The following is a 26,976-nucleotide window of genomic DNA, read 5'->3' on the forward strand; positions in this document are numbered from 1 at the left end:
CTGTTTCCAGATAGCTGATCAGCTTCCTTGGATTTTGATGACACCAGAGAGCTTTGCCTGAAGATGGAAACACTGGAGTCGGAACTGACCTGCCCTATTTGTCTGGAGCTCTTTGAGGACCCTCTCCTGCTGCCCTGCGCACACAGCCTCTGCTTCAACTGCGCCCACCGCATCTTGGTGTCACACTGTGCCACCAACGAGTCTGTGGAGTCCATCAGCGCCTTCCAGTGCCCCACCTGCCGGCATGTCATCACGCTCAGCCAGCGAGGTCTAGACGGGCTCAAGCGCAACGTCACCCTGCAGAACATCATCGACAGGTTCCAGAAAGCGTCAGTGAGCGGGCCTAATTCCCCCAGTGAGACCCGTCGGGAGCGGGCCTTTGATACCAGCACCATGTCTTCTGCTGAGAAGGTCCTCTGCCAGTTCTGTGACCAGGATCCTGCCCAGGACGCGGTGAAGACCTGTGTCACTTGTGAAGTGTCCTACTGTGATGAGTGCCTGAAAGCCACTCACCCGAACAAGAAGCCCTTTACAGGCCATCGTCTGATTGAGCCAATCCCGGACTCGCACATCCGGGGGCTGATGTGCCTGGAGCACGAGGATGAGAAGGTGAATATGTACTGTGTGACCGATGACCAGTTAATCTGTGCCTTGTGTAAACTGGTTGGGCGGCACCGCGATCATCAGGTGGCAGCTTTGAGTGAGCGCTATGACAAATTGAAGGTTAGTCCGATCCGCCTTAAGCCAACCCCTTTCTGCCAGCAAATGTCATGGAAATAAGAAGTGTATTCACTGCTAGCTACATGGCAGGTGAAGGTTTTCTCTTCACCTTTGTTATCTGATTAGTTTTAGCATGTTTTTGGCAGCCTATAAATGTTACACAATAAGGGTATCTTGTAAAAGTTGACTGCTGCTTGTAATTTTAGCGTTGTCAAGGTGAGGGTGAATTCTAAAAATCTGGATCATTTTCAATCCTTGCAGTTTTTCTGGATCATTTTCAATCTTTGCAGTTCTTGCTAAGAGAGTGCTGCTTTGAGAGACAGTACGCGTGAGCAAGAATGAGAAAATGAGCGCAAAAAGAATTGCCTGATAGAATCTGGCTGTGGGCATTTGCGGGGCATTTATTTTCTTCACTCATCTGGGAAAACTAATTCACTGTCATTGTACCTATATCTAGTTACTACACAAACAAAAGAATAGAAGAAGGAATGTCTGTAGCAAATGTGGGATTTTAGAGGACACGTGACCTTTTCTTCTTGTCTAAATGATATCCAGCTTATTGGTTAACTAGAGCACTCTGACAATCTCAGGTTTCATGAAAGAATTCCTTTCCACGTAGGTGTTTTATTCCGCGAAGTTACAGGCAAGACTGTTTTAACTTAACTTTTAATATGAAATTATTACCCTAATTCCAGCTTGGGGGCTAATAATTAATATGACTATATGTCAAATAAAAAAATCACTCTCTAAATATGGCTAGAAAGCACCAGGGAAGAAATAAAAAGCTGTCTCCAGATGTCTGTTCAACTTTAGGCAACCGTGGGGCTAATTATTGAAAACTCAGCTGAGAGAGTTGGAGGGAGAGACTGTGTTCACCAGCTAATTTTAGATCACAAGACACCAATTAAAAGGAAAGGAAGTATAAATTAAAGCTCTCAGTAAATATATACTGAAGTCCTTCCTCTCAGGAAAAACACATACCAAGTGGTTGAGCAAACAAAATGAATCATGTGATCCAAAGAGTATTATCACTTGGAGAACTTCGTCACCTTTAACAAATGGTTCCTATCACTTCTCCTTAGCGCTAATGGGTGGTTGTGTTTACTGGGAGCACAGTTTGTGATGGTGGAATTAACAGATCACATCTGGGATTTGACTTGGCTATTTTCTTGACACACTGAGGGAAGATGACAGACTGAAGTGAATCCCTGCTTTTAAATGTCACTTGGGCAACAAAAGCATCACCTGGGCAGTGTGCTTAATTTCAAGTGTCCAAAGAGTGACTGGCACAGATCCATCTTTAAACCATGTACAGGAAGTTAAGTAAGAGGGTTAAGGTGACAAATAAAAGTGGAGAAAGGTACCCGTATTTTTTTAGTGCTTTGCACAGCCGTAGCAGAAAAAAGTACTACCAAAGTCATTAATCGCAAAGGTGACGCATGCATGAATTGTGCTTCTAAAGTCAGTTCTTCAAAAATCGATATGACTGCAATTTTTAAAAGCCAAGGTGATCTTTTGTAACCCCCTTCTTTGTTGTTGGGAGGGGAGGAGGTTCAGGATCATTGAACAGAGATGTTTGATCTTTGTTTTCCTATAGTAAACATCCCAAACCTTTCCCCTCATTTATAAAAAAAAAATATGTTCCTTTGATTGGATTAATGCTATCTTTTAATGATTGTTTGTTAAAACACTATAATCATAATGATGTTCCATATTCAGACAGACTTGATATTTAAATCTGGTAATCAAGTTCTGATGATTACTTGGGTACTGTCACAGCAGTTATTAATTATTTACCTAACATCTTTAAATTTATGAAGAGAGACTGTCATACTCTAGTCTTTTTGTGATGAAAATGAAAATCTTCAATCATTGCTTGCCTAATCAAGCCAGTGGGTTATCGGTCCTTGGTGCTATCATAGGGAGGGCCTGACAATTAACAATGTAGTATATTTTATTTTCTAATTACATAAATATGAGCATATAAACAGCATCCAATGTGTCTAAATACATTTATAGCTATTCAACAAAATGTGCTTATGAGCAATTATTTACAGCCATTCAGCAAAATGTGTTTATGAGCATTTCAACAAATAACGTACTAGCATGGCATGTTTGTTCTGAAACATGCCACTGATGTTAGAATAAAAAAAAACTAGAAGAATATAGGACATTTGGGTGAAATTTTAGTGATCACAGATGTATGAACATATGTACTTCCTTGTTTTGTTTAAAATTTCAGTACAATATAAATGTTGATTTTTGAAGGAAGTAATAGCATACTGAAAGAACCAAAACCAAGGAAGTGTGTTTTTGTTAATTGTGACTTTGGTTTGAAAGAGTAAATGCACTCTGTACACTTTTTCTGTAGTCCTGGGATCTCATAGAAATTTGTGATGATGTGAAAACATAGATGAAGCACAGAGATATTTGAGAATGCTTTCATTGACAAGATGATAGACTGACTTTAGTTATTTGGATGTAAGGACCCAGGTATCTTTGGCTTGAAAATATAGTTGTCCCTCTGTTAAAGTCCACTATACAAAGAGGGGAATCCTGCAATGATTATGAAGAATAATTATTTCCTTCAATAACACTAAGCTTTGGGGAACCTTCTTAAGTTATATCAGATCTTGGTATAAGAGATATGTGTTTATATAAAAGAAATGGAATATAGTTTTATATATCACAGTGTTTTCCTAAGCACAAAAGAAAAAAAAAAGACAACATATTCCAACATGTAGAATTCATGCAAATCGAATCCTCCACATCGTCTGAAATAGTGTCATGTCAGTAGTCTAATGCTTTCAGAAACTGTGTGTTGAGAAGCACTCATGAAATATTGAACTAAATAGAAAATTAAAGTAGTATTTCCTGAACCCTATTTTAAGAAACGCCAAATGCAAAGTCTCTAAATGAAGCATATCAGAATACACAGAATACAGACTTTTTTTTCATTATTCAAATTGAATTTTAAGATGCCTCTCAATCCTCCAAATCATGGATTAAAATTTTGATTTGTGAAGTACATAACATATAAGAGAATTTCATATAATGCCTTCCAGAGTTTTCAAGGAATTACAATGAAGTAATAGCTCTTTTTCTCTTCTAGCATACTATGTTGGAACTCTTGATTCTTTTCTCTAGTTACACCTATAAAAATATAGCAGTGGAGAACAATTAACCTTTCCTTGCCCTTCACTTTCATCATAGCCCCTTCAAATGAGCTGAATTGAAGTTCTAAACCATGGTCTTTTTTTTCTAACTCTAAAGGCTGGCTATAGGAGGGAGTTTGTTTAATACAGATTTCAATGGATCATCCTATTGTAATTTTAAAAACATATATATATATATTCTTAATATCTTTATTTTATTGTTTGTTTATTTTTATGTGGTGCTGAGGATCGAACCCAGTGCCTTGCACATGCTAGGTGAGTGCTCATACCGCTAAGCCACAACCCCAGCCCCTCCTATTGTAATTTTTAAATGATCTGATCAAAATTTTCAGTTATATCTCAGCCTTCCTTATGTAGCGCTTGTCATCAGGAGGAAGACATGAGATTTCACTCCTTCTATTTTTTAATATGTTTATAATTTTTATGATCTATTGATTATAGATTTAAACAATTGATTTTATATGCATATTTTAGCTGTAGTTGGATACAGTATTTTATTTAACCCATATTTAGGTGGTGCTGAGGATCGAACCCAGCGCCTTGCACATGCTAGGAAAGCACTCTACTGCTGAGCCACAACCCCAGCCTCATTAAATTGTATTGATTTTTGAAAGTCTTTTCCAATTTGTAACTGTGAAAGTTTTAGTAGCTACTAAGATAGACCTTTTCTTTTTCCTTAAGAGTTTCTATAGCTGGTTACTTCTCTGTGAATAGCTGTAGATATTGTGCAGGTTCTAGTGTAAGATGTGTGTGTGTGTGTGTGTGTGTGTGTAAGAGAGAGGTAAAAATATACCTATAACATACATGTGTATGTATGCATACATTCATTTGTTTATTTATTTTAATATCAGAATTTTTCTGAATCCAAATTATATGGAGGCAAATTCAAGAGACCATTATTTCTTCTAGGCATATTTCATTCTGCAGGCAAGAGATGACGAAAAACAGAGCAATGTTAGCTATATCTGAAATATTTCATCTATTTTCTAAATGTTTGGTAGATGGGTAGAAGTTGTTTTTGAACCTGGTGTAGACTTAGAGGAAAGATTTTTTTTTTCTTTTTTTCTTTTCTTTGTATTTCAAAGTTCCAAGGATGAGAGGGGTTTTTTTGTTTTGTTTCTCGTTTTTTTGTTGTTGTTGTTGTTGTTTGTTTGTTTGTTTTTGGTTTGTTTGTTTTGGTGCAGGGGGATTGAACCCAGGGGTACTTAACAACTGAACCACACCCCAGCACTTTTTATTTTTTATTTTGAGACAGGGTCTCACTACAGTCCTTAGGACCTTGATAAATTGCTAGGGCTGACTTTGAACTTGCGATCCTCCACTGAAATTACAGGCATGTGGTACCGTGCAAGGAAGCATAAGTATTTTTTTTAAAAAAAATGTATGTTTCTATTTATTGATTTCCAATTTAAATACCTTAAGATTGCTCAAGGCAATTGCATGTGGTCTTACTTATAAAACACTAGAATGACTATTAATTGTGTCTTCAGGTTTTCCATAGCATAGCCTCATTGTTTTATTCTGCTTAATCAATTAATGACTTAGACAGGTACATTTAAACCTCTTACTAATAATGAAGATTTCTGGAAAGTGAAAATTTCAAGTTCTCATAGTATTTTTTTTAAAATTTACAACTTTTGAAGCTATGTCTATAAGAATATGTAAGTTCATATAGTTTTTTGGAAATTATGAAAAATTAAGTTTAAATATGTTTATTAAGTGAAGAGAATATGAACAGAAATGGTCCCTGCCTTTATGCAGCTTATACTCTAGTAGAAAATTCTAACAGCCAAATATTTTCTCTGTTAGTGGAAGGCACATTGTTCTCAAAGCAAGGACACTGACCCTAGCATTAGAGATGCTTTTTTTTTTCCCAGAAAAAGGGCCATCACACCTACCATTTCCAAGTCTTGTATTAAAAAGCACTGTCAAATTTACTAGATGTCTGTAAAATTCCTTTTATTGGACTTTCAGTTTTTACTTCATACCACATATGGCCTCCTTAGTGTAACCTTTGTATAGTTTTTCAAAATAGTTCACAATAATTCCAGGTTAGATTTTAACACAAGATGCAGATATACCTAATTTGATGTTTCATCATGTGGTATATGAGTGAGACACACATTTTCTAAAGTGTTTTGGTTTATGGGGTCTCACCACTTCCAACTCATTTCTTTTAAAATGCAATTGTTTGTGATTATTTCAATGGCCACATGTCTTTAGTCTGCAACATGTATTTTTTATACATTCCCATGTGATAAAATGATTTCCAAATATTTGTAAAATGTATTCAACTATTTTAATTTTTTTAGTTTGGTACAACAAGTATTTATGATGGATCGAGTAAAAAGAAATATCTGCGGGAATATGTTCTTAATGGAAAGCTCAAGGGCACTCCCTGCCCTGCTTCTCACCTCTCTTTTCCCCGATGAGTCACCTCTCCCCTCCTTAACTTGTAGAGAGGAATGCATTATTGCCTGACAATTTATTATGATTAGGATCATTTTTTTTGATAAACTCAGGGAGTTCCGGAAAATGCACAGACAAGTACACAAGGAACCTCTTAGTCTTGGTTCTGTGTAACAAATGTATTCTTAGGGCATGTTGCTTAACATTTCTATGCTGCATGTTACTCGTCTATAAAACGGGGAGAATAACATACTGTACTTACTTTCACAGAAACTTGGGAAAGCAAAATAAAGTGTTTCATTTAAACCCTTGACATTGTGGCTGACCGAGAGAAAGTCTGCTATACATGGTAGTTCTACTATTAGAAACCAGGAGGTAGAGTGTGTATTGGTTGAGTGTGTGGACTTTGGCAATAGATGGGCTGCTAGGTATTTTTTTAAATCATTGCTTGCATTATTTGTCTAGGGGTCCACATTGTTACTTTAATGTGTTTTGTAGTTTAATTTCTAAAGCACCTGGCCAAAGGCAGAGGCACGACAATAAACACTTGTTGATGGACATGTGCAGTTGATTGGTTTAGATGAGTGGGGATTCGGAGGAGGAAGAGATAACTCTGGGTTTGAGTAGACAATAAACCTTGCTTCAGGGTGGTGGGATTTAAGCTGCTCTGACAGATCAGTGGATTATGCATCAAAGAGGTGTAGTGAGGCCTGCAGAGACCTGTCTACAGCAATACGGGAGATAGCTTTGGGACTGTAGACAATGCTAAATAGATTGTGGGGTTCTGACTGAGGGGCCAAGAGAAGCATTGTTGGAAGAATCATCATTTTTTAAAATATATTTCTTTTAGTTGTCAATGGGACTTTATTTTTATTTATTTATATGTGGTGCTAAGAATTGAACCCAGTACCTCACACATGATAGGCAAACACTCTACCACTGAGCCACAACCAACCCCAGCCCTGGAAGAATCATCTTAATGGAAATTTTGAAAGTCTTCACATGCCAGGTTAAGAGTTTGGGGTATTTTTATTCTTGTCTCTAAGGCTATAGTGAAGCAATTTCTTTTTGAGACAGGGGCTAATGCAATGTATATTTTCTCTAAGAAATGTTGAAAGAGGATATCAGAATGATTAGGGTTACTGCATTCACAGAAGAAATAAAGAATCCTTTAGATTTTGTGGTCTTTGCTTTAATTGGCAAAATTCACCATCCTGTCAACAGAAATGCATCAAAGTGTGAGATTCAAAGTCTTGCCCCTGAAGATTAAGAATAAATAGGAGGTGTCAGTGTTGATCAGCTCTTGGATCCAAGCATAAACATGATGCTTCTCTTGTGTTTTTGGCCCAGAAAGACAGTGATAATAGTGTGTGACTTTCTTCTGGCTTTTGATTCATGATAAGGAGAGTACTGTTCAATCCTCCAAGTACCTACTGCAGGTCCCAGTAACATGTAGGAACCAGGAGCAACCTTAGAGCTCAGGTTGCTCCACCCCATTCTACAGCTGTGGAAATTGGGGCTGAGAGTGGCAAACCGAGTTGCCTCAAATCACCTTGAAGAGATAGTGATTCTGAATTATAAGCACAGTTCCCTTGCTGTTCAGTTTGTCTTATATCTCTTTCAGTACTTTCTACCCTAGCTAACTATGCCAACACAGGCAGCATTGCATTTTGAGTGTTTCAGCCTTCTATGTGGCCTTTTTTGAGTTTTTCAGAAATAAGTGCAGTGGGGCTTTTTTGGAGATTTTTAGGTTGTAATAATCAAAACCCTTTTAGTCTATGTCATTGACAAATCATAAATTATTCTTAGAAAGACTAGTGATTTTTTTTTCACATTGACTAGGTAAATAATAAAGTGGCTGTGAGTGGCTGGGGAAAGTAAATGACTGAAGTTTTAAATTTTTTTCCCCTCTCATTATGTGATATAAACCTTCTGGAAAAATCTGATACAACTGCATTTACAAAATCCACTTTAAATTTCTTCACATTATGTTTTGGACTCTGGGACTTTAATGCCTTTTTGCATATCCACGAGTTACAGCTTTTTAAGCTAACAGAGGAAAACACATTTTGTGTTTCTCATCAAAAAGAAAAATGCTAGTAAACTGCTGATCATAGTGATGGCACATAGTAAGCATTGGATGAACACGAAGTAGTATTTTATCTGCACTTTTACAGTTATGATAAAGGCTTCATTGGTGTAATCCAATCGTGGATTTCTTGACAGTATCATAAATTACTCATTGGTTATAGGGTTGATTTGTGTTTCTGGCCGACATGGGACACTTTGAACAACCCTCAAGGGAATCATATGGTGTTCATATCTGGAAATTGCCTAATTCCAAACTTTGGTTTATTGTCCTTTTTAACAAAACAAAATAGTAAACTGGACTTTTAAGAAGCAGTGAGTGGTGGATGGAAACAAATGCCTTTAAAAACACACACCATTTTGAAGATGATGTGGATGGGATGGGCTTTCATGGTCCTGCTTTATTGGGCTCAATCATCTACAATTGTTCCCTAGGAAAGGGAAGCTGGGATTTAGGATTATACAATAGCTGTCCCATTTCGACACATCTAGACAGATGAGGAAAATGTAGGTGGCATTACTTTCAGGCAGCTTGGATTGGCCACAAGGGGCTCAGCGGGCCAGCTTTCTTTTTTTGTGGTAAGATTGCATTTGGTGGGGCGAGGGCTGTGACTCAGAGGTAGAGTGCCCGCCTAGCATGTGTGAGGTGCTGGGTTCGATCCTCAGCACCACATAAAAATAAATTAACTGAAGACATTGTGTCCAACTACAGCTAAAAAGAGAGAGAGAGAGAGAGAGAGAGAGAGAGAGAGAGAGAGAGAGAGAGAGATTGAACTTGGTGTGCACGTGAAGGAGGTAGCACGCTGGCTCTGGGCTGTGTTCACAGCTGTGTCCCTTAGAATAGGAAGTGGGCAGGGTAGCAGAAGGAAAGTCCTAAAGTAAAGGAACTTGCAGAGGGAGAAGCTTCCAGCTCCTCCTCTGTAGTAGCCCTGGGGATTTTGTTCTTGGTGATCTCTTTGTGTCAGTTGTATACAATGCAAGGAGTAGTGGTGCACAATCTGCTTCTTCCCTTATATCTCCTTTGCTTTTTATGGGGGGCGGGTATTAGAAAACTACAGGTTTTTATATACATTGTGATAGAATAGGTTTTTATTTTTTCAAAATACTTATTTATTTATTTTTAGTTGTAGTTGGACACAATACCTTTATTTTATTTATTTTTATGTGGTGCTGAGGGCCTCGCATGTGCTAGGCGAGTGCTCTACTGCTGAACCACAACCCCAGCCCCAGGATAGAACAGGTTTTTATTAGTGAAAAGTATGAAACAGCATCATGAAAGCACTTATCCTTTTTTGTGTCTTTATAAATGTTTTTTATATCTGCTTTATCAAAGTCTTTTTTCACAAAAGAAATCTTTTATTCACCCAAGGGATATTTTTATGTAACTACTATGAGATAAGAACTGGGTAAATTTTGGGGATGTAGAAATGAATAGCAAAGTTATTGCTTCATGGTCTAGAGCTAATGACAGATAACATGTAATAAGATCACATAAAAGGGAACTATGAAAAGAGTACTATGGAGCTCCATCCATGAGATAATTTTTAATGTGAATAATTATCAAAGATTGTTGACTTTGGTGCCAATATCTGGAAATTGCCTAATTTGAAAAGCTGAAGCAAAAACACATTTCAGTGAAAGCAACATTCAGAGAGGACAAACAGTGACATCCACACTGTTCATTCCTCTGCAGTGATGTGAGGGCAAAATATGAGGGCTCTGATCCACACTAAACTCTGGGCCGGATGCTTTCTTATTAAAGGTCTACTGTTCACGGGCTGGACTGTTGGCTCTTCTCACATGCTTTCCTCAGAGGTCCCCATATCCTTCCGGAAAAGGGCTAATAGGTCAGGTAAATATCCAGACTCAGAAGCAGTTAATGCAATTTCCACTCTGAAAGGCCAGGTCTCTAGGAAGAGAGGGATGAGAGGCCAACTCAAGGAAGTGCTATTGTGTTAACCAAACCAGCTGGTGGACTTGCTCTATCTGAATGGAATTTTTAGGAACTTAAGTGTTAGGATAAATATCCTGAAGTGGTAGGGAGCATTTATTTCCTTCTCCTTTGACCCTGGATAGCACATAGCTGTCCAGAACTCAGTCAATTGCTCTTGGTTGTCCTGGTCAAATTCAAACCTGGGAAGAGTGAAATGGATAAAATTCAGGCTCATGCTGAATATAGCCAGTTGCTTCTGAAAGATCTAGGAGACCTGGAGAGGCTGAATGATCTCCACCCAAGGAGGTGCTAGGCCTGCTCCTGGATTGTGAAATTGAACTGTACAGGGTTTCAGTATTCAAGGGCTTCATCTATTTATTTTAGTGTCAGCTCGTTCAGTGAAGCAGTCGCAACGGTTCTTCTGAAAATTCATCTGTAAACATATGGCAAGGCCATCATGCAGTCTCCATATGTCTAGGACAAAGTTTGTAGGCCAGGACTGGAAGGTGGTAGATGGAGACAGAATATCTTTCAAGATACTGCTTTCAGTTGTTGTGAGATGTAGTTCAGGATATTTGTTGATTCAACACTGAGAACCTGCTATTACCAAGCATTTCTAATAAAAACTAGCATTCATTTTTCTCCATATTGACAGGTTGCAAAGCACTTTCAAGTATTATTTGATAGTCAGAACAACTGCATCTCCTAAAAAAATATGGGAATGATAATACCTGCTTATTAGGGATCTTGGGGGATTAAATGAGATAATACAGGTCCAAGTGTTTAGCCTAGCATCTAGTGGGTAGAAGCACATCAGTGGTACACAGCAGCCATCTTAGTGATACAAAACACAAGGTCATGAGTAATTGAATAGCATAGAGGCTCTAGGGGTATAGCTTAGTGGTAGAGTGCTTGCCTACCATGCGTGAGGCCCTGGGTTCAATCCCCAGTATTGCAAAAACAAAAAAAAAAAACAAAACCCAAAAAACAATGACCCAAACATAGCACATTTAAAAATTAGTGATAAAGAAAGGGAGAGACAAAGTGTTTTTACATTCACTTTTGACACCTGGGCTCCCTGGACTGAGCACAGAATTTTTCTTTAAAGTGGTGATGTTGATTAAAAAGGATCTATTTTCAATATTGATATAAAGAAGTAAAATTACAAGGTTGAAATATGTAAATCCATGTAGAATCATTTTTATTTACTTACCATAATGTTGAATTATTTAAATATTCTGCAGCTACTAGGAACCTAAGCATTATGTGAATGAATGAATGAATGAATGAATGAATCTGATGATCCCTAAATTTTTTTAGATAGAGAGAGGAGAGAGAGAGAGAGAGAGAGAGAGAGAGAGAATTTTTAAATATTTATTTTTCAGTTTTCAGTGGACACAGCATCTTTATTTTTATGTGGTGCTGAGGATCGAACCCAGGGCCCCACGCATGTCAGGCGAGCACGTTACTGCTTGAGCCACATCGCCAGCCCCATGATCCCTAAATTTATTTCATTACATGCGATATGGTCATTTATTTGAACTGGTTATACATAATTTTAGATTCTTGGTCTGTAAGTTTGACATTTCCAATCTTTTAAGAGGCTTAAATGAATTTTGAATAATATTTAGTTTTTTATGCCAAAGCATAGATACAAATAAGAAGGGTCACCATATATTAGTCAATAATGAAACTTTTTGTCTAGTATTCATTCCTCTTTCTAAGATTGCTAATCAGTCAGAATTGTAGATTGAAATCAGTTTCTTAGACAAGCATATCACAAATATAGCCAGATTTAGTGGCATACCCCTGTAATCCCAGTGACTCAGGAAGTTGAGGAAGAAGGATTCCAAGTTTAAGTTCAGCCTCAGCAATTTAGAATGACCTTGTTTAAAAAAAAAAAAAAAGAAGAAGAAAGAAAGAAAAAGACAAGAAAAGGCTGGGACATAGCTCAGTGGTAGAGTGCCTCTGGGTTCAATTCAAACAAGCAAACAAAACAAAAACACTAACAAAAACAGTCTTAAATTCTCTAAACCTCATTTCTGCATCAGTAAAACAGAGATAATAATTCAGAAATAAACCCTATAATACTTGACCCATGGGAAGCTCTGGGCAAAAGATAGTGGTTTCTTTTCCCATCCTTTTAATTGTTTTTAATATTTTTACCTTAGGGCTCTAACTCCCCCTGCCTTATTGCAAATATTAAGCTTTTTCTATAAAGACAAATTATGCTCTTATAAAAAGTCAGACAATATAGTTTATATAAATAAAAGTGAATTATTTTCCTACTCAGTCCTTCCAGTCCTCCCTCTACCAAATCTTGACTAGTCTTAAAGGACCAACTCAAGACTCATGGTTGACTACTGTAGCTAGCTAGTCACAAAATTCTCTAATCTACATTCTCTGTTGTCTTTACTATCCTTTCATAATTATATACATTTGTGCATTATTTTTATAAGCATTGTTTGGGCATATGTCTTTTCTCTCCAAATATTTTTCAATTACCCAAGGCCAGTGAGTATATCTTGCAGTTATTTTGTATCTGATAATTCATTTTTCAACAACTAGAGCATTTAGAAAAGCTGTACGGTATTTATCAGCAATGAATACTTTTTATATTAATTTATCTAACAAATGATCTCTTTATTGTTTTATTTTTATGTGGTACTGAGGATCGAACCCAGTGCCTCACACGTGCAAGGCAGGCACTCTGCCAACTGAGCTATATCCCCAGCCCAGCAATAAATACTTTTTGAAACAAATATAAGAACCTATAATCTGTAATAATTTAACCAAATTATAGTCTTATCTATTGTGGAGGTAGAATTTTCCCAAGAGATTAAAAAAAAAAAAAAAAAAAGGCACGGTAACACATGCCTGTAATCCCAGTGGCTCAGGAGACTAAGTTAGAGGATGGCAAGTTCAAAGCCAGCCTCAGCAGTTTAGCAAGGTCATAAGCAACTCATTGAGACCCTGACTGTAAATAAGATACAAAATAGGGCTGGAGATGTGGCTCAGTGGTCAAGTGCCCCTGAATTCAATCCCCGGTACCTTGCCACCACCACCACCACCACCAAAAAAGATCATAGTCCACCAGCCATTCTTTTTTAAAATACCTTTATTTTATTTATTTTTACATGGTGCTAAGGATCGAATCCAGTGCCTCACACATGCCAGCTCTACCACTGAGCTAAAACCCTCGCCCCCACCAGCCATTTTTTTGAATATCAAATATATAAGCAAGCAAATTCCCTCCCAATGATTTCTTTCAAGAAAGTCTTATAAAGAGACTATTTGATTTTTACAACTTTAGATTAGGCAGTAATGATGAAATACTTCTCATTTTAAGGAGCAGGATAAAATAACACTATATGTATATTTGTATAGATATTTTTTGTGTTATGTTTTGTTCCCTGCTGCCTCAGAACAGTTAACTTTCATTGTACCTGTAGATAGGACAGTAAGAAATCATCAGGACCATTGGGTAATCTTTGCATTATACTGTTGCTTTATTGTCCCAACTTGGAAAGAGAGAGGGCTGCTATTGGAACCTAGAGGGTTGAGGCCAGGAATGCTGTTAAACATCTTAAATGCACAAGACAACCCCACAACAGAGAACCATCCAGCCCCAAATGGCAGTAGTGGAGACACTGAGGTCCCCTGAGTTGAACCAAAGCATCTTTGCCAACACCACAAGGGAAACAATCAGTTTCACTCTTAGAGGCATTTACTTGTTTGTATGACTTCCAAAATCAAGTGTATCTTGAGATGTCAAGAGCCCAGACTTTGCAGGATCCCCCACCTCCTCTCTATACCCTGCCATCTGCAGCCTGCCATTCAGGCTGGCAGCCTGGAAGCTGCCCCACAGTTCTGAGCACAGCAGGCTCCCCGACTCCATGCCCCCAGCCGTCTCTGTGCAGTCTGGGCCTGCACATGCCATCCTTCAGGCTGTTTCAGCAATTCTTAAACCTCCAAAGGCTTAGGAAATATTCTTTAATCCCTTCCCCAAACATGATTTAGGTGCATTTGATATTATCTGCTATCCCTCAGATTTCCTAGTTCTTGGCGGCTCATTCCCAGGGCTACTTTCCAGGTGTAGTCGTCTGTGTCAGATAGGAGCCTGGGGCTTTCCTCCGAGTGGAGAATCAGTGGGGAATGGGCTGGCAGCTGAGAACATCCACCAAATGGCTTATATTTGATATATAATAGTTTTAATTGTGATATATTACAAGTGAATTATTTTCATAGATCAAAAGTTAACTCATTAAATCTGTTAGTCTAATTTAAATCTGTCTTCCAAAGAAATCATTTATATCATACTGCATCTTTATCCTTGCAAATCCATAGATTCTAAACTCCTCTAGTTGGAGACTCAGCACAAGTCTTTAATGCAAAAGCTAAATTTGTTTAGGCATAATTTCCAAGTGTTTGTTCCTGTTGGCGGATACTACTTACTTCACAAGTAGTTCAATGTCCTGAAAGCACTGAGCTCGAAGGGCCCTGGCAATTGTCTAATCCCTACATTTCTCAATCTGGCTGCCCACGGATCACCTTGAGCAGGAGCCCAGCCCAACAGAGCATGACCATCTGCCTTGCAGCTTAGGCTTGGGAATTTCCCCCCAAACTTGCCCAAAATAACTCTGATGTGCCAACTTTGTGGAAAAGCTTAAATCTTTTCTAGTCTCTCAATTGCAAAAAGGGAAACTGAGCCCCAGATTAATTCATAAAGGCAGGAGTCCCATAAACATTGTCTGTCTAAGGCTAGCTACTAATTCTTTCTGGCTTTGTAGGCCATAAGGTTTCTGTCAGAACTGCTAGATCCTGCCATAGCTTGAAAGCAGCCATAGACGGCACAAAAATAAATGGCTATGGCTTCGTTCCAGTGACACTTTATTAAAGCAGGTGGCTGGTTGGATTTGATCTATCAGCCCCAGTTGCCAACCCCCAGCCCTGATCTTACCATTGCTAGACCACAGATATGCCATTCATCAACAATTGGTCTTTCTCCCACTTGGTGGCAGTTTCCTGTTGTAGAGAGTATCTATGACATACCCAGTTTCAGCAGAAGTTAAATAAATGCCTGTATGTAGATTTAGGTAATTGCTTAGTGTAGGTACTTAGTCTAGAGCGCAGAAATTTCCATTTTCTCTGTATTTTTTTTTCATTTTCTCTGCCTTTCCTTTGAATGTATTTACCACATTTTAAATAACAATAACTTTCTCTATGCTAATAAAGGAATAACTTAGACAATAATATTCCTATCCAAGAGAAGTGTTTAGTTTCAGTCATAAAGTCAGAAAATGAGATGATGTGATCAGATTATCAAAACAAGAAGGGGGAAAAACATTTTGCTGAGGGAAATAGGGACCTGATATTCTGTTCCCTTGGTTTAGAAATCATTTATTGATCTCTTAATTCTTTATTATTGTGCTGATGACCCATGGGGAAATAATTTATTCAGATTTCTTCTCAATAAAGCTGAGAAAATTTGAGTGTTTAGCCAGAGCGCCTCAGACCTAAACCGGGAGTTGCCCAGTCACGTGTGAGAATGGCTCCCCACAGTGTTATACCTAATAGCTAGAGATGTTTGGGGAAGAGACCATGGACTAAGGCTGAGGTAGAGGAAATGAACCACCACAGTTGTTTGGAGAGTTATGTGTTTGGCTCTTATCACAGTTTGGGCCCTTTTCACTCTGTAACCTTTCCCCCAGAATACATTCACTATAATAGGTTTCCTGATTAAAAAAGCATTGAGTCAAGTCTTTTCCTTTGGAGATGGGTTTATCTCCGTTCAATAGTTACCTTCATATCGATGCCTTTCAGGAAAGTAATTCTACCTCTTCTATTTTGTGTCTATATAGTCAATAAAAGTGCTTCCTATCTTGAAAAAAAAAATCGCTGTCATATTTACAAGTGTAAAACAGCATTCCATCAATAGTTTCTCTGGTGGCTAAACATTGGAAATGGAAAAACAAAATCAATTTTTTCCCCAGAAATTGATGTCCCTCACTATCATACCATCATTGAACTGGGTTTACTGAAGGAGGGATACCATAGAGGGACATCATGATGATATCATAAAAGAGCCATCATAGATAATCACATAATTGATTTGGCATCATTGATAATAGCACTGTAGAGAGATGCTCACAGAGAGGGACCTTGTGTTCATGGGAAACACAGCAGGGGTACATTAAAATAATCCAATACTCAATTATTACTATACATAATAATGATTATGAAGCCTGCCCATACAGTTATAATATGCATAATAATAACAGATCATTTTACATGTAAGTCATGCTACTTTCCCTCTTCTTGCCTGGTTTTTATGATATGCATGGTCATCAGCTTACAACTTTTCAAAGGCACTAGAAATTGTGGTTGCAATGAAGTGATTCTCTATGAGGTTTTCTGCAGTAATCCTTCTGGGATTATTAAGTTTACCTTAATCATATTTAGTAGTGATTCACAGTCTCTTCTACCTTAATTTGAATTTTGGCTCTGCCTCAGCTAAGCTTGACCTCAAGAAGGTTTCTGAACATCTCTAATTCTGAATTCCAAGTTATAAAATGAGTCCAGTGACATCTGCCACTCATGGTTTATATGAGGAATGTATGCGATTGTGCCCATAAAGAATTGAGGAGAATGCCTGGCAATCCAGTGACTTTCAATACAGAATGATAAATTATTATCTTCAGGGCCATTATTGTTATTCTACCATTGCCATAGTGCACCCTAGACCACAAGTTGTGCCTTTGTCAAGGAAGCATCTAAGGTTAGGATAAATGCAAGAAGGAAGGACACACTGGAATATGACTGTCCCTCGCACATATGTGAGGACAGTAGCTCTGCTGCTGCCTTAATCTTAGTCTGGGGGGCGGGAAGTCAATGCTGTTGAGAGATATATAACCCTAAGAGATTTTATGAAATAAACTAATCCAAAGGGAGTTTCGTAGAAGATGAGTGATATTTGTTAAAACCAAGAGTTTTTTCTGGAAAAAAAAAAGCAGATGAAAAATATCTAGTAAATTTTATCTTTTTAGAAAGTTTCTTTTGACAAGGGGGTATTAATTGACAGCTGTCGAAGGTTGAATTGATCTTTATCCTAGGAAGTTCTGCACTTGAGGTAGTCTTTGTAAAATGGATGAGATCCATAGGAAATGTGGCAAACAAAATAGATTGGGTAGTTTCACAGTATCATTGTGAAAACAACTGTAAACAAGATATATAAAAAGATATGAATCTATAGAGTATGGTTTTTAAATGCCCCAGAACTCTTGAAGATTTAAAAACAACTGGAATTTAAGCAACTTTCATGAAACAAAAACAGAACTTCTCCCTTCTGCAATTCTTTATTTTACAGTGTCTCAACATTGTTTGTGTTGTTTTTAAAAATATTTTTAGATGTTGATAGATCTTTATTTTATTCATTTATTTATATGTGGTGATGAGAATCAAACCCAGTGCCTCACACATGGTAGGCAAGCACTTTACTGAGCCACAACCTGTTTGTTTTTACTGTTGTTACTCTGAAAATAATCATTGCCCTAAATATCTTTTAAATTTTTTCCAAAATAATAAATTCCATGCAATGAAAGGTAACAATCAGAGTGACTACTATGAACTGACAAAAGTTTCCAAAAAGGAACAAAACATCTACAGCCTTATTTTATTTTATGTTTTTGGCACCAGGGATTGAACTAAGGGGCACTCAACCACCGAGCCACCTCCTCAACCCTATTTTTTTTTTTTTTTATTTAGAGACAGGGTCTCACTGAGTTGCTTAGCGCCTCACTTTGCTAAAGCTGGCTTTGAACTTGCAATCTTCCTGTCTCAGCCTCCTGAGCTGCTGGGATTATAGGCATGCACCACTGAGCATGGCTTTTCTACAGACTTATTACTGGGCATTAATTTAGCACTATTTAGAATGGGTTTATCCTTTCATTTTCTCCTTTTTCTTCTTCTTCCAGAAAGAGTATTCAGGCAAACATCCCATTTTGAAGTGTTTACCAGGAACTGTCCTTTCTTTTTTAATATCGTGAGCTGAATATTGGTGTGACTTTTCATTATATTAGCAGGCAAAAGGGTCATTAGATGTACTAAAAGAAAATGAGTCTGTATGTGATTATAGAGTTGGCAAAAGATGAATATTAATATTTTATCTTTTTATTGTAATCATGGAAGACAAAAGATGCAGGTTCCCAGAAATACCTTCCATTTGTCATTAGGATCATGATGAAAGTCTAATCCATTTGAGTTTGAGAGCCCACATAGGAAGAAAGAAGGATAAGAAAGAAGGAAGGGCAAAGAAAGAAAGGGTGAGACTTTCCTTAATGTTCTGTATTTGGAGTTTTACAAAGACACTTATACCTAGATTCTTTGTTGATGTTGAAATTCTAAAATAAGTCAAGGTGTAAACATGTAATGTAAAACTAATCTTTGAAAGGAAACAGCCTATATTTTCACAATTAAATTATAGTTTTTTCATTTTTATTTGTGCTTTTTAGATATACATGGCATGGAGTATATTTTGACATTATACATATGTAGAATATAACATATTCTAAATAGGATCCCATTCTTGTGGTTATACATGATATGGAGTTACACTGGTCATGTATTTATATATGAACATAGGAAAAGTTATGTCTGATTCATTCTACTGTCTTTCCTATTCCCATCTGCTCTCCCTTCCCTTCATTTCCCTTTGTCTAATCCAATGAACTTCTATTCTTCCTCTGCCACGCCCCCCACATTATGTTTTAGTATCCACATATCAGAGAGAACATTCAGCCTTTGGATTGGGGGATTGGCTTATTTCCTTTAGCACAATAGTCTCCAGTTCCATCCATTTACTGGCAAATGTCATTTTTATGGCTGAGTAATATTCCATTGTGTATATATACCACATTTTCTTCATCCATTCATCTGTTGAAGGGCACCTAAATTGGTTCCATAGCTTACCTATTGTGAATTGAGCTGCTGTAAACATTGATGTGGCCACATCACTATATTATCCTGATTTTAAATTCTTTGGATGCATATGGAGGAGTGGTATAACTGGGTCAAATGGTGGTTCCTTTCCAAGTTTTCTGAGAAAGCTCCATACTGCTTTCCAGAGTGGTTACACCAATTTGCAGTCCTACTAGCAATGTATGAGTGTACCTTTCCCCCACATCATTGCCAACATTTATTGTTACTTGCATTCTCGATAATTGCCATTCTGACTGGAGTGAGATGAAATCTCAATGTAATTTTAATTTGCATTTCTCTAATAGCTAGAGATGTTGAACAATTTTTTCATATATTTGTTGACCATTCATATTTCTTCTTGTGTGAAATGCCTGATCTGTTCTGTTTCCCATTTATTGATTAGGTTATTTGAGGATTTTTTTTTTTTTTTGGTGTTTAGTTTTTTGAGTTCTTTATATATCCTGTAGATTAATGCTCTATCTGAGGTGCAAGTGGCCAAGATTTTCTCCCATTCTGTAAACTCTCTCTTCATGTTTTTGATTGTTTTCTTTGCTATGAAGAAACTTTTTAGTTCAATACCATTTCATTTATTGATTCTTGATTTTTCTTCTTGTGCTTTAGGAGTCTTGTCGAGGAAGTCAGTTTCTAAGCCGACATGATGGAGAGTTGGGCCTACTTTTTCTTCTAGTAGGCATGGGGTCTCTGGTCTAATGCTTAGGTCCTTGATCCGCTTTGAGTTGAGTTTTTGTGCATGGTGAGAGATAGTGCTCAATTTCATTCTGCTACATATGGATTTGCAGGTTGCATTTTTACTGTACACGTCAGCAACATTTTTCACCTGGTCTAAGTTCATCTAGTAACTTTGTGTGGCGGCGGGGGTGCTGGGGATTGAACCAAGGGCATTGCTCTACTATCTATACCCCCAGCCCTTTTTATTTTATTTTGAGACAGGCTCTTGCTAAATTGCTGAAGCTGGTCTCCAACTTGTCATCCTTCTGCATGAGCCTCTCAAGTAGCTGATATTACAGGTGTATACCATTGTTCCTAGCTAATAGCATTTTCTTATGAGTTCAAATTAAAATCCACCTATAATTGGTGTAGATCTAGGTAAGCCCCCATTACAAGAATGTGGTAGAAACCTGTGGTATTAAAGGGATGCTGACACAGAATAATATATATATATATAATTTCTACTCCTAAATTTGATTCAGTCGTAATATTGTTTGTGAAGTTCTAAATAAACTCAATGCCCAGTCCCAATTTTATTTACAGTGAGTTAGATATTGAAGTGCAACTGTATCTTCTTTCTTTTAAACAGTCTTCTGCTAAAGGTTTCAATTCATGGTAGAAAAATATTTATCAGATTGCTGTTTTAAAATTAAGTCCTGGTAGGAAGTTCCAACATGCCCTTATTTCTCAAGAGTTTTTTTTTTCCACATAGTACATCTAAGTGTTTACCAAGATCTGAAATCCTCTTGATTCTAACTAGTGTCACTTAGATGATGAATCTCACTTATTTACTTTCTCCTTAAGTGTAACCATGGCAATTCCAACTTTCCCTCTGATGCACTGATTGTTACTTTGGCCTCTCCATCTGTCAAACCAGTGCAATACTCATAGCAAGCTTTTTCTATGGATGTTACATGGGGCAGCAAACAAATGAGATGAGATGACTTCTTAGAGGAAAATGCTATAAGAAGCAAGGAATCAAACTACTTCACAAGTTGGATGGAGTATGAGGAGGAGAACAAACTTTGGAATTCTACAGAACTGGCATGGAGACTGTGCAACCTTGGGAAAGTGAGCCTATCTGAGTGCATTTCTTCATTTATAAAAAGCAGGGTAGTAATACATTCCTCATTGCATGAATAAGAGGACTAGACATAAAATAGGAAAATTAGTTGGCATTTTCATTACTACTAGTAGTACTACTACTAATACTGCTACTAAACTACTAATAGTGTTGTTACTATTATGATTCCTGTTACTTCTACTATTACATGAGGAGGACTAGCAAAAGAGAAATCACCTCTTTGAATCCATTTTTTAAAATTTTTTGGTATTGGGGAATGAACCTAGGGGTGCTTGACCACTGACCTATATCCCCAGACATTTTAGTTTGAGTCAGGGTCTTCCTAAGCTGTTGAGGCTGCCTTCGAACTTGGTATCCTGCCTTAAGTCCATGAGATTACAGTCCTGCACCACTATGCCCAGCTATTTTCTCCAATTCTTTTGTTAAGATCATAATATTTATAGAGTTCCATGTGATGTTTTGATACATCTATATGTTGTGTAATGTTTAAATCAGGTTAAACATAGCTATCTCCTCAAACATTGATGTTTTTGATGAAAACACTCAATCCTTTCTTCTATATTCAGTACAGTATTCTGTACTTATCCTCCTATGCCAAAGCACATCAGAACTGTTAACTCCTATCTAGCTGTAACTTAGTACCCATTGACCAACCTCTCCCCAACTCTTTCCCACTATTCTCCCCAGCCTCTGGGAACTACCGTTCTACACTCAAATTCTATGAGATCAACGTTTTTAGATTCCACATATGAGTGAGATCTCACAACAATTGTCCTTCTGCACCTGTCTTCAACCATCCATGTTGTTGTAAATGATTTAATTTTATTTTTTATGGCTGAATAGTTTCCCAATGTATATAGGCACTACATTTTATTTATCCATTCTTTACTTTATGGACATTCAGGTTCTTTTCATTTCTTGGCTATTGTGAATTGATGACCTCCTTCATTTCCAAAACAATGAGTCATTGCCCCCTTCTAGCCCACCTCACTAGCAGTTATAGAAGAATGCCCAAGAGTTTTGGAATCTGAGAAAACCAAAAGTAACTTATGAAGAATGATAGGACCATGGAGGATAGGAGAGCCTGAGTTTATTACCAGTGTTGAATTTGTTTATCCATGAAAATTGCTTTTCCAAAATTTAATATCGTCATAGATGTTGAGATTTCTCTCATGATCAATATTTGATCTTTCAAAGCTGATAAATACCCAACACACTTCAAAGATTTTGTTGTATCACTATGATTATGAACGTTCATATACCAGGGATTCTGTCATATATGGAAGAGTTATTTTGTGTTTGGTACATGATAGTTAAGACTTTCATTTAGTAAACTGGTATGTAATTGCATTAGAAAAAAGTTTTGGTGCTATAGATCATAACTAGGGCCTTGTGCATGCTAGTAAGCAGGTGCTCTATCACTGAGCTATGTCCCCAGTCCAGGAAGTTTTTTTTTAAATTTCAAAATAAAAATAAATTCAAATGCAATTATTGTGGTGTCTTCTGATATGACCTAGTTGCAATATCTCTAAAATGTTTTAAGTTTGGAGTAGAATAGAATGGAATACTTCACCTATTCCTGCCACCCTAACATTCATATATACTCCAGGGCAACTCAACAAATCTATATTTATCCTACCCTGTGTCCAGGCAGTAAGGCAATAAGATTAGTGCAAAGATTCTTCTGTCATTAGGGAAGTTACTATCAAATAAACCTGGCTACTCTATTTAATTTATGATTTTTTGAAAAAGTTTACTTTTCATTATAGAGTAGCAAAGGTTCAATTTCACTCCTTTTACTTTTCCCCTTTTTGTGTAGACACTCTTTCTGATGTTAATTAGCACAGTACTTAGGTCTTAAGTTCCCCACTCTAGCCCTCCTCATGATTCTGGCATTTCTTACAACTGGCAGACATGGGTAAGTAATGAGCTATAACATTTTTTTAAAGGTCCCAAGCATTTATTCCAACAGCACAAAGTACCCTATGGAGACATTGTATATACTAGTAGCAATGAGCAAATGTTTCCTTTATTTTTATAATTGTTTTGGAAAACCATATGATTGCCAAAGACAGCATGCACATGGTCAATTTGGATTTATCCCAGCCCTTAAAAAATCTGCAAAACACATTAATAGTTGTAATGTATAGAGTTGAGGGTTGTTTTGTTTTGTTTTGTTTTGTTTTAACATGCCTTCCAGTTGTACATTGGTAATGTTTAATTTAGGTTAAAATTCTATGAAGGATGTAATTGATATGTTCCAAGTTTGTTAACCATTTTAAATGGCCATTGCTTTTGCCAAATTCCATTCTATGCCATAAAAATGCTGTCCACACTAGGATCCATTAATGGGAATAAAACTCCCCTGATCGATTTTACTCAAGTATGGTAAAATGGTTGCCTATATATAAATAAGCCAGTCTTGGGAAATCCAGTGGAAATATCTAGCCAAGAAGGTCCCACAAGTCTTTCAGGTAAAGTGCTTCTCCCTTGTAACTCTACTCCCCTCCACATTCCTCTAACTTAATTCTACACATGCTCAGAAAATTCACACTTGGGATTTTTGTGTTTTGTGATTTAAACTCATTTTTGTAATTTTCTTTAACATGTCTAGAGAGTTGCTTAAAATGGTACTGAACTACAATTCCAGGTTTTTATGTTTAGAAAATACTAAACTACATGATGTAAAGAATTTAAAACTACTTTAGAGTCCTCATTTTTAAACTGTATTATATTTTAGGAATTGAGGAAAGAAAATTCTTGTTAATGGACAACTTAAACTTTTTGTTTTTCAGTTTTGGTGTATATAATTGGTTATTGAAAAAGAGTGCACACATAGCCTCTCTCAGAATATGCTGAAGAGTATTTTCTTCAGAAACAAGTTTTTAAATTAGAGATTTCAGAGGTTGAGAAGTTGTGGTCATCAGTTGTGAGTTACATGGGGAGACTAGCGCCTGAACTCTGTGTTATCTGTAATCCAAAAACAAACATCTGTTAACTTCATGTGCTAACATGTAATGGTATCTTTCTGGGCAGAGTAGAAATGAGGCCGTTCTTCTCAGCTCAAGTGTAGGAGAGAATTAGAGGTTTTTGCAGTGGTAGAGACAGATAAGCCATTTGGTACTTTCCATCGAGGGTCAGAATGCTATCCTATCCTGGAGCAGGCTCCTAAGAGGCTCTTTTCCTGACCTCACATTTTGTGTAGGACTAGAATACTCATTCGAAACTAAAGACCAAGAGTAGCAATATCAGTTTCTCTAGTAATATCTTGACAATGTAAAATGTGCCTTTCTGACTGGGACACCTCCAAGCCATGGCACCTATATATCATGGCATAGTCCTGTTAGCCTGTGGGTTACCTTTGTGTCCTGAGCACCAAGATGCTATTTTTAATTAAGCCAACATTTTTTTAAAAATTTCAGATCTTTAGATTGTTGACCTCTTGGGAAACAATAGCCATAAATTGTTGATTTTCATTTTCAGGAAACTAGTTAATGGAACTCAGGAGACCATTATAATCAAATTTAATATGAAGATTCAGTTAAATGTGCGGTTCAATTTTTTTTTTTTTTTTGGTTTTCTTCTGGTGTTGGTTGTTTTGAGTTCAAAAACAGTTGAATTTTAAGAATCTCACTTTAGCCGGATGTGGTAGCACACACCTGTTATTCCAGTGGCTCGCAAGGCTGAGGCAGGAGGATCACAAGTTCAAAGCCAGTCTCAGCAACTTAGGGAGGCACTTAGCAACTCACTAAGACACTGTCTCTAATAAAATATAAAAAAAGGATCAGGGGATATGGCTTAGTGGTTAAGCACCCCTGGGTTCAATTCCCAGTTTTAAAAAAACAAAAAGATCTCCATTTTAGTGGAGGTTTATTTTTTTAATTTATGTAAAACAGAATAGCACTATAAAAAATGCAAGAAAAGATTAAAAATCCTCATGCTAACATGATTGAAGCAATATTGGAGGTCATGGATAATGTACTTTCTCTGATTATTAACAGAGCTTTGTTACAGGGAGATGGTTCATTATTAAATCATCTGTCTGATCTAGAGCCAGTAGCATCATCTAATGATTTTATTCCTGGACATTTTTAATACATAGAATTAGAGGCGCATGGGAAGAGGTTGCTATTATTTTAATTGCATGATTTCCACTTAAATTGCTTGTGTTAAGTCAAATGTTGCATTGGAAGAGAGTGTGTATTTCTTAGTAATGCTTCACAATCCCTTGTTTCATGATTCAATAAATCATCTTACACCTGTCAGCACATGTAGTCTTAAGATTTATTGCATGGTCCATTGTGTAGTAGATAGTTCCTTGGCCAGAGAGCAATTTCTGAAACTAATTTAATCAGTGTTTTTATAGTAGAGCGACTTGTGGCTTGATGCCTCAAATATGTATCAGTGTCTTTAGAACCATATGATTTAATTCTATCCAATTTCAAAATGGAATTAAGATTTGGCATTATGTGAATATAAGTCAAGAAATCCTTTTTCAAGGAAACCTCTATTTGCATAGCTAGGCCTAAGGCAAATGTTAACATGTGGCATCACAGACACATGCGGAGCTACTGTGAGGGAACAAAGAATTTCAAGGTTGATGGAAAAACACACGTGAGTACTCAGAGGGACAATAGATGGGGCACTTATTGGCCAATAAAGAACCCAGTTTCATTGAAGTTCCATGTTCATTTTGCAGTGCAGTGGTAATCATAGCTGGCTGTTACTGAGGAAATTCTCAACATACTATAGTTTTGAGGACCTTGCATTGCCATTTCAGGAACTTGAACTTGATCTTTTAAGAATAAACAAAGATTGGAGTTTTGAGAAAAGGAAGCTATAGTAATACAAGCTCACTGGGAAGATTACTTTGGTGGCTCTGTGTGGACCTGATTGGGCAAAAATGAGAGAAATGAAAACTAGCATTTCTCAGAAGACAATGGACTGCATGGCAACCTTGTGAAGGAACAAGAAGGCTGAAATCTTGCATCTTTAAAAACACAACCCAACAAAGCTTTAGAGAATGATTAGATAGAAGGTGTAGAAGAGAGGTCAAGGTCTAAAGATATGTTAGGTTTTTAATATGGAAAGTATGGAGAGTAGTAATAACCTTTGTAAATCTGTTAGGTGGGAAAACATGTCAAGGGACAGATGATGCATTTAAGGGAGTTGAGTTTAAGGACTGGGGATGTAGCTCAGTGGTAGAGTGCTTTCCTAGCATGTGCAAAGTCATGTGTTTAATCTGCAGTACTGGGAGGTGGGGGAAACAGGGCAGCACCAGGGGTAACAGTTGATCTGGAACTGGGAACAAGTGACCAAAATATAGGTCAGAGTCAGAATCAGAGATCAAAATGTGACTATTATCAGGACAGAGGAAAGCATGAAGCTGTGAAAGAGAATGTGTTGTCTGAGGGGATATATCTTTTTAACATAATTTGTGAAAAACTCACTTAAGTCAAAATTGGTGCATAAGTATGCCTTTAATTACAATAAATGTGTTTGATTTGAAAATCTGTTCATTAGCTATACTATGACACTTTATTCAAATAAGGGTTATATTCTAGAGAAAGATAGTGATTTGTTTGTGGAAGACTGAAGTCCTCTATATGATTTACTGTCACCATTATTATCAAGCTGTATCTTAATAATTAAGCTGTGTCTGTGATGCCACATGTTAACATCTGCCTCCCCAGACAGTCCTTTCACAAAATTGTGGACCAAGGTCACATACATTTGAAAATCAAATGATAAAAAGTTACACTAAAAATTTTTGAGAGCAAAGTTTAATGTGCTTTCTTTCAGCTTTATATGTTTTGTGTCAAGCCAAATTTTGGAGTGGTGAACCGACTCCAACCAAGTGA

General features: G+C 37.1%; 1 protein-coding gene across 6 annotated transcripts in view; it reads left to right on the top strand.

Moving 5' to 3' along the window:
• The window catches only part of Mid1 (midline 1), a 353,950-nt gene that overhangs the window by 243,853 nt on the left and 83,121 nt on the right, over positions 1-26,976 (top strand). For 5 of the 6 annotated variants that reach the window (XM_046424289.2, XM_058572594.1, XM_058572593.1 and 2 more), the window contains exon 2: positions 11-723. In XM_046424289.2, coding sequence (XP_046280245.1) covers positions 64-723 — 660 coding nt within the window. In that variant the 5' untranslated portion in view covers positions 11-63. The remainder of the gene's footprint in view (positions 1-10; positions 724-26,976) is intronic. The other variant, XM_046424292.2, reaches the window with a different exon arrangement.

This window comes from Marmota monax, unplaced genomic scaffold (assembly GCF_021218885.2).
Source record: "Marmota monax isolate L192 unplaced genomic scaffold, Marmota_monax_Labrador192_F-V1.1 WCK01_AAM20220418_F8-fsc00089, whole genome shotgun sequence".
Taxonomy (NCBI): domain Eukaryota; kingdom Metazoa; phylum Chordata; class Mammalia; order Rodentia; family Sciuridae; genus Marmota; species Marmota monax.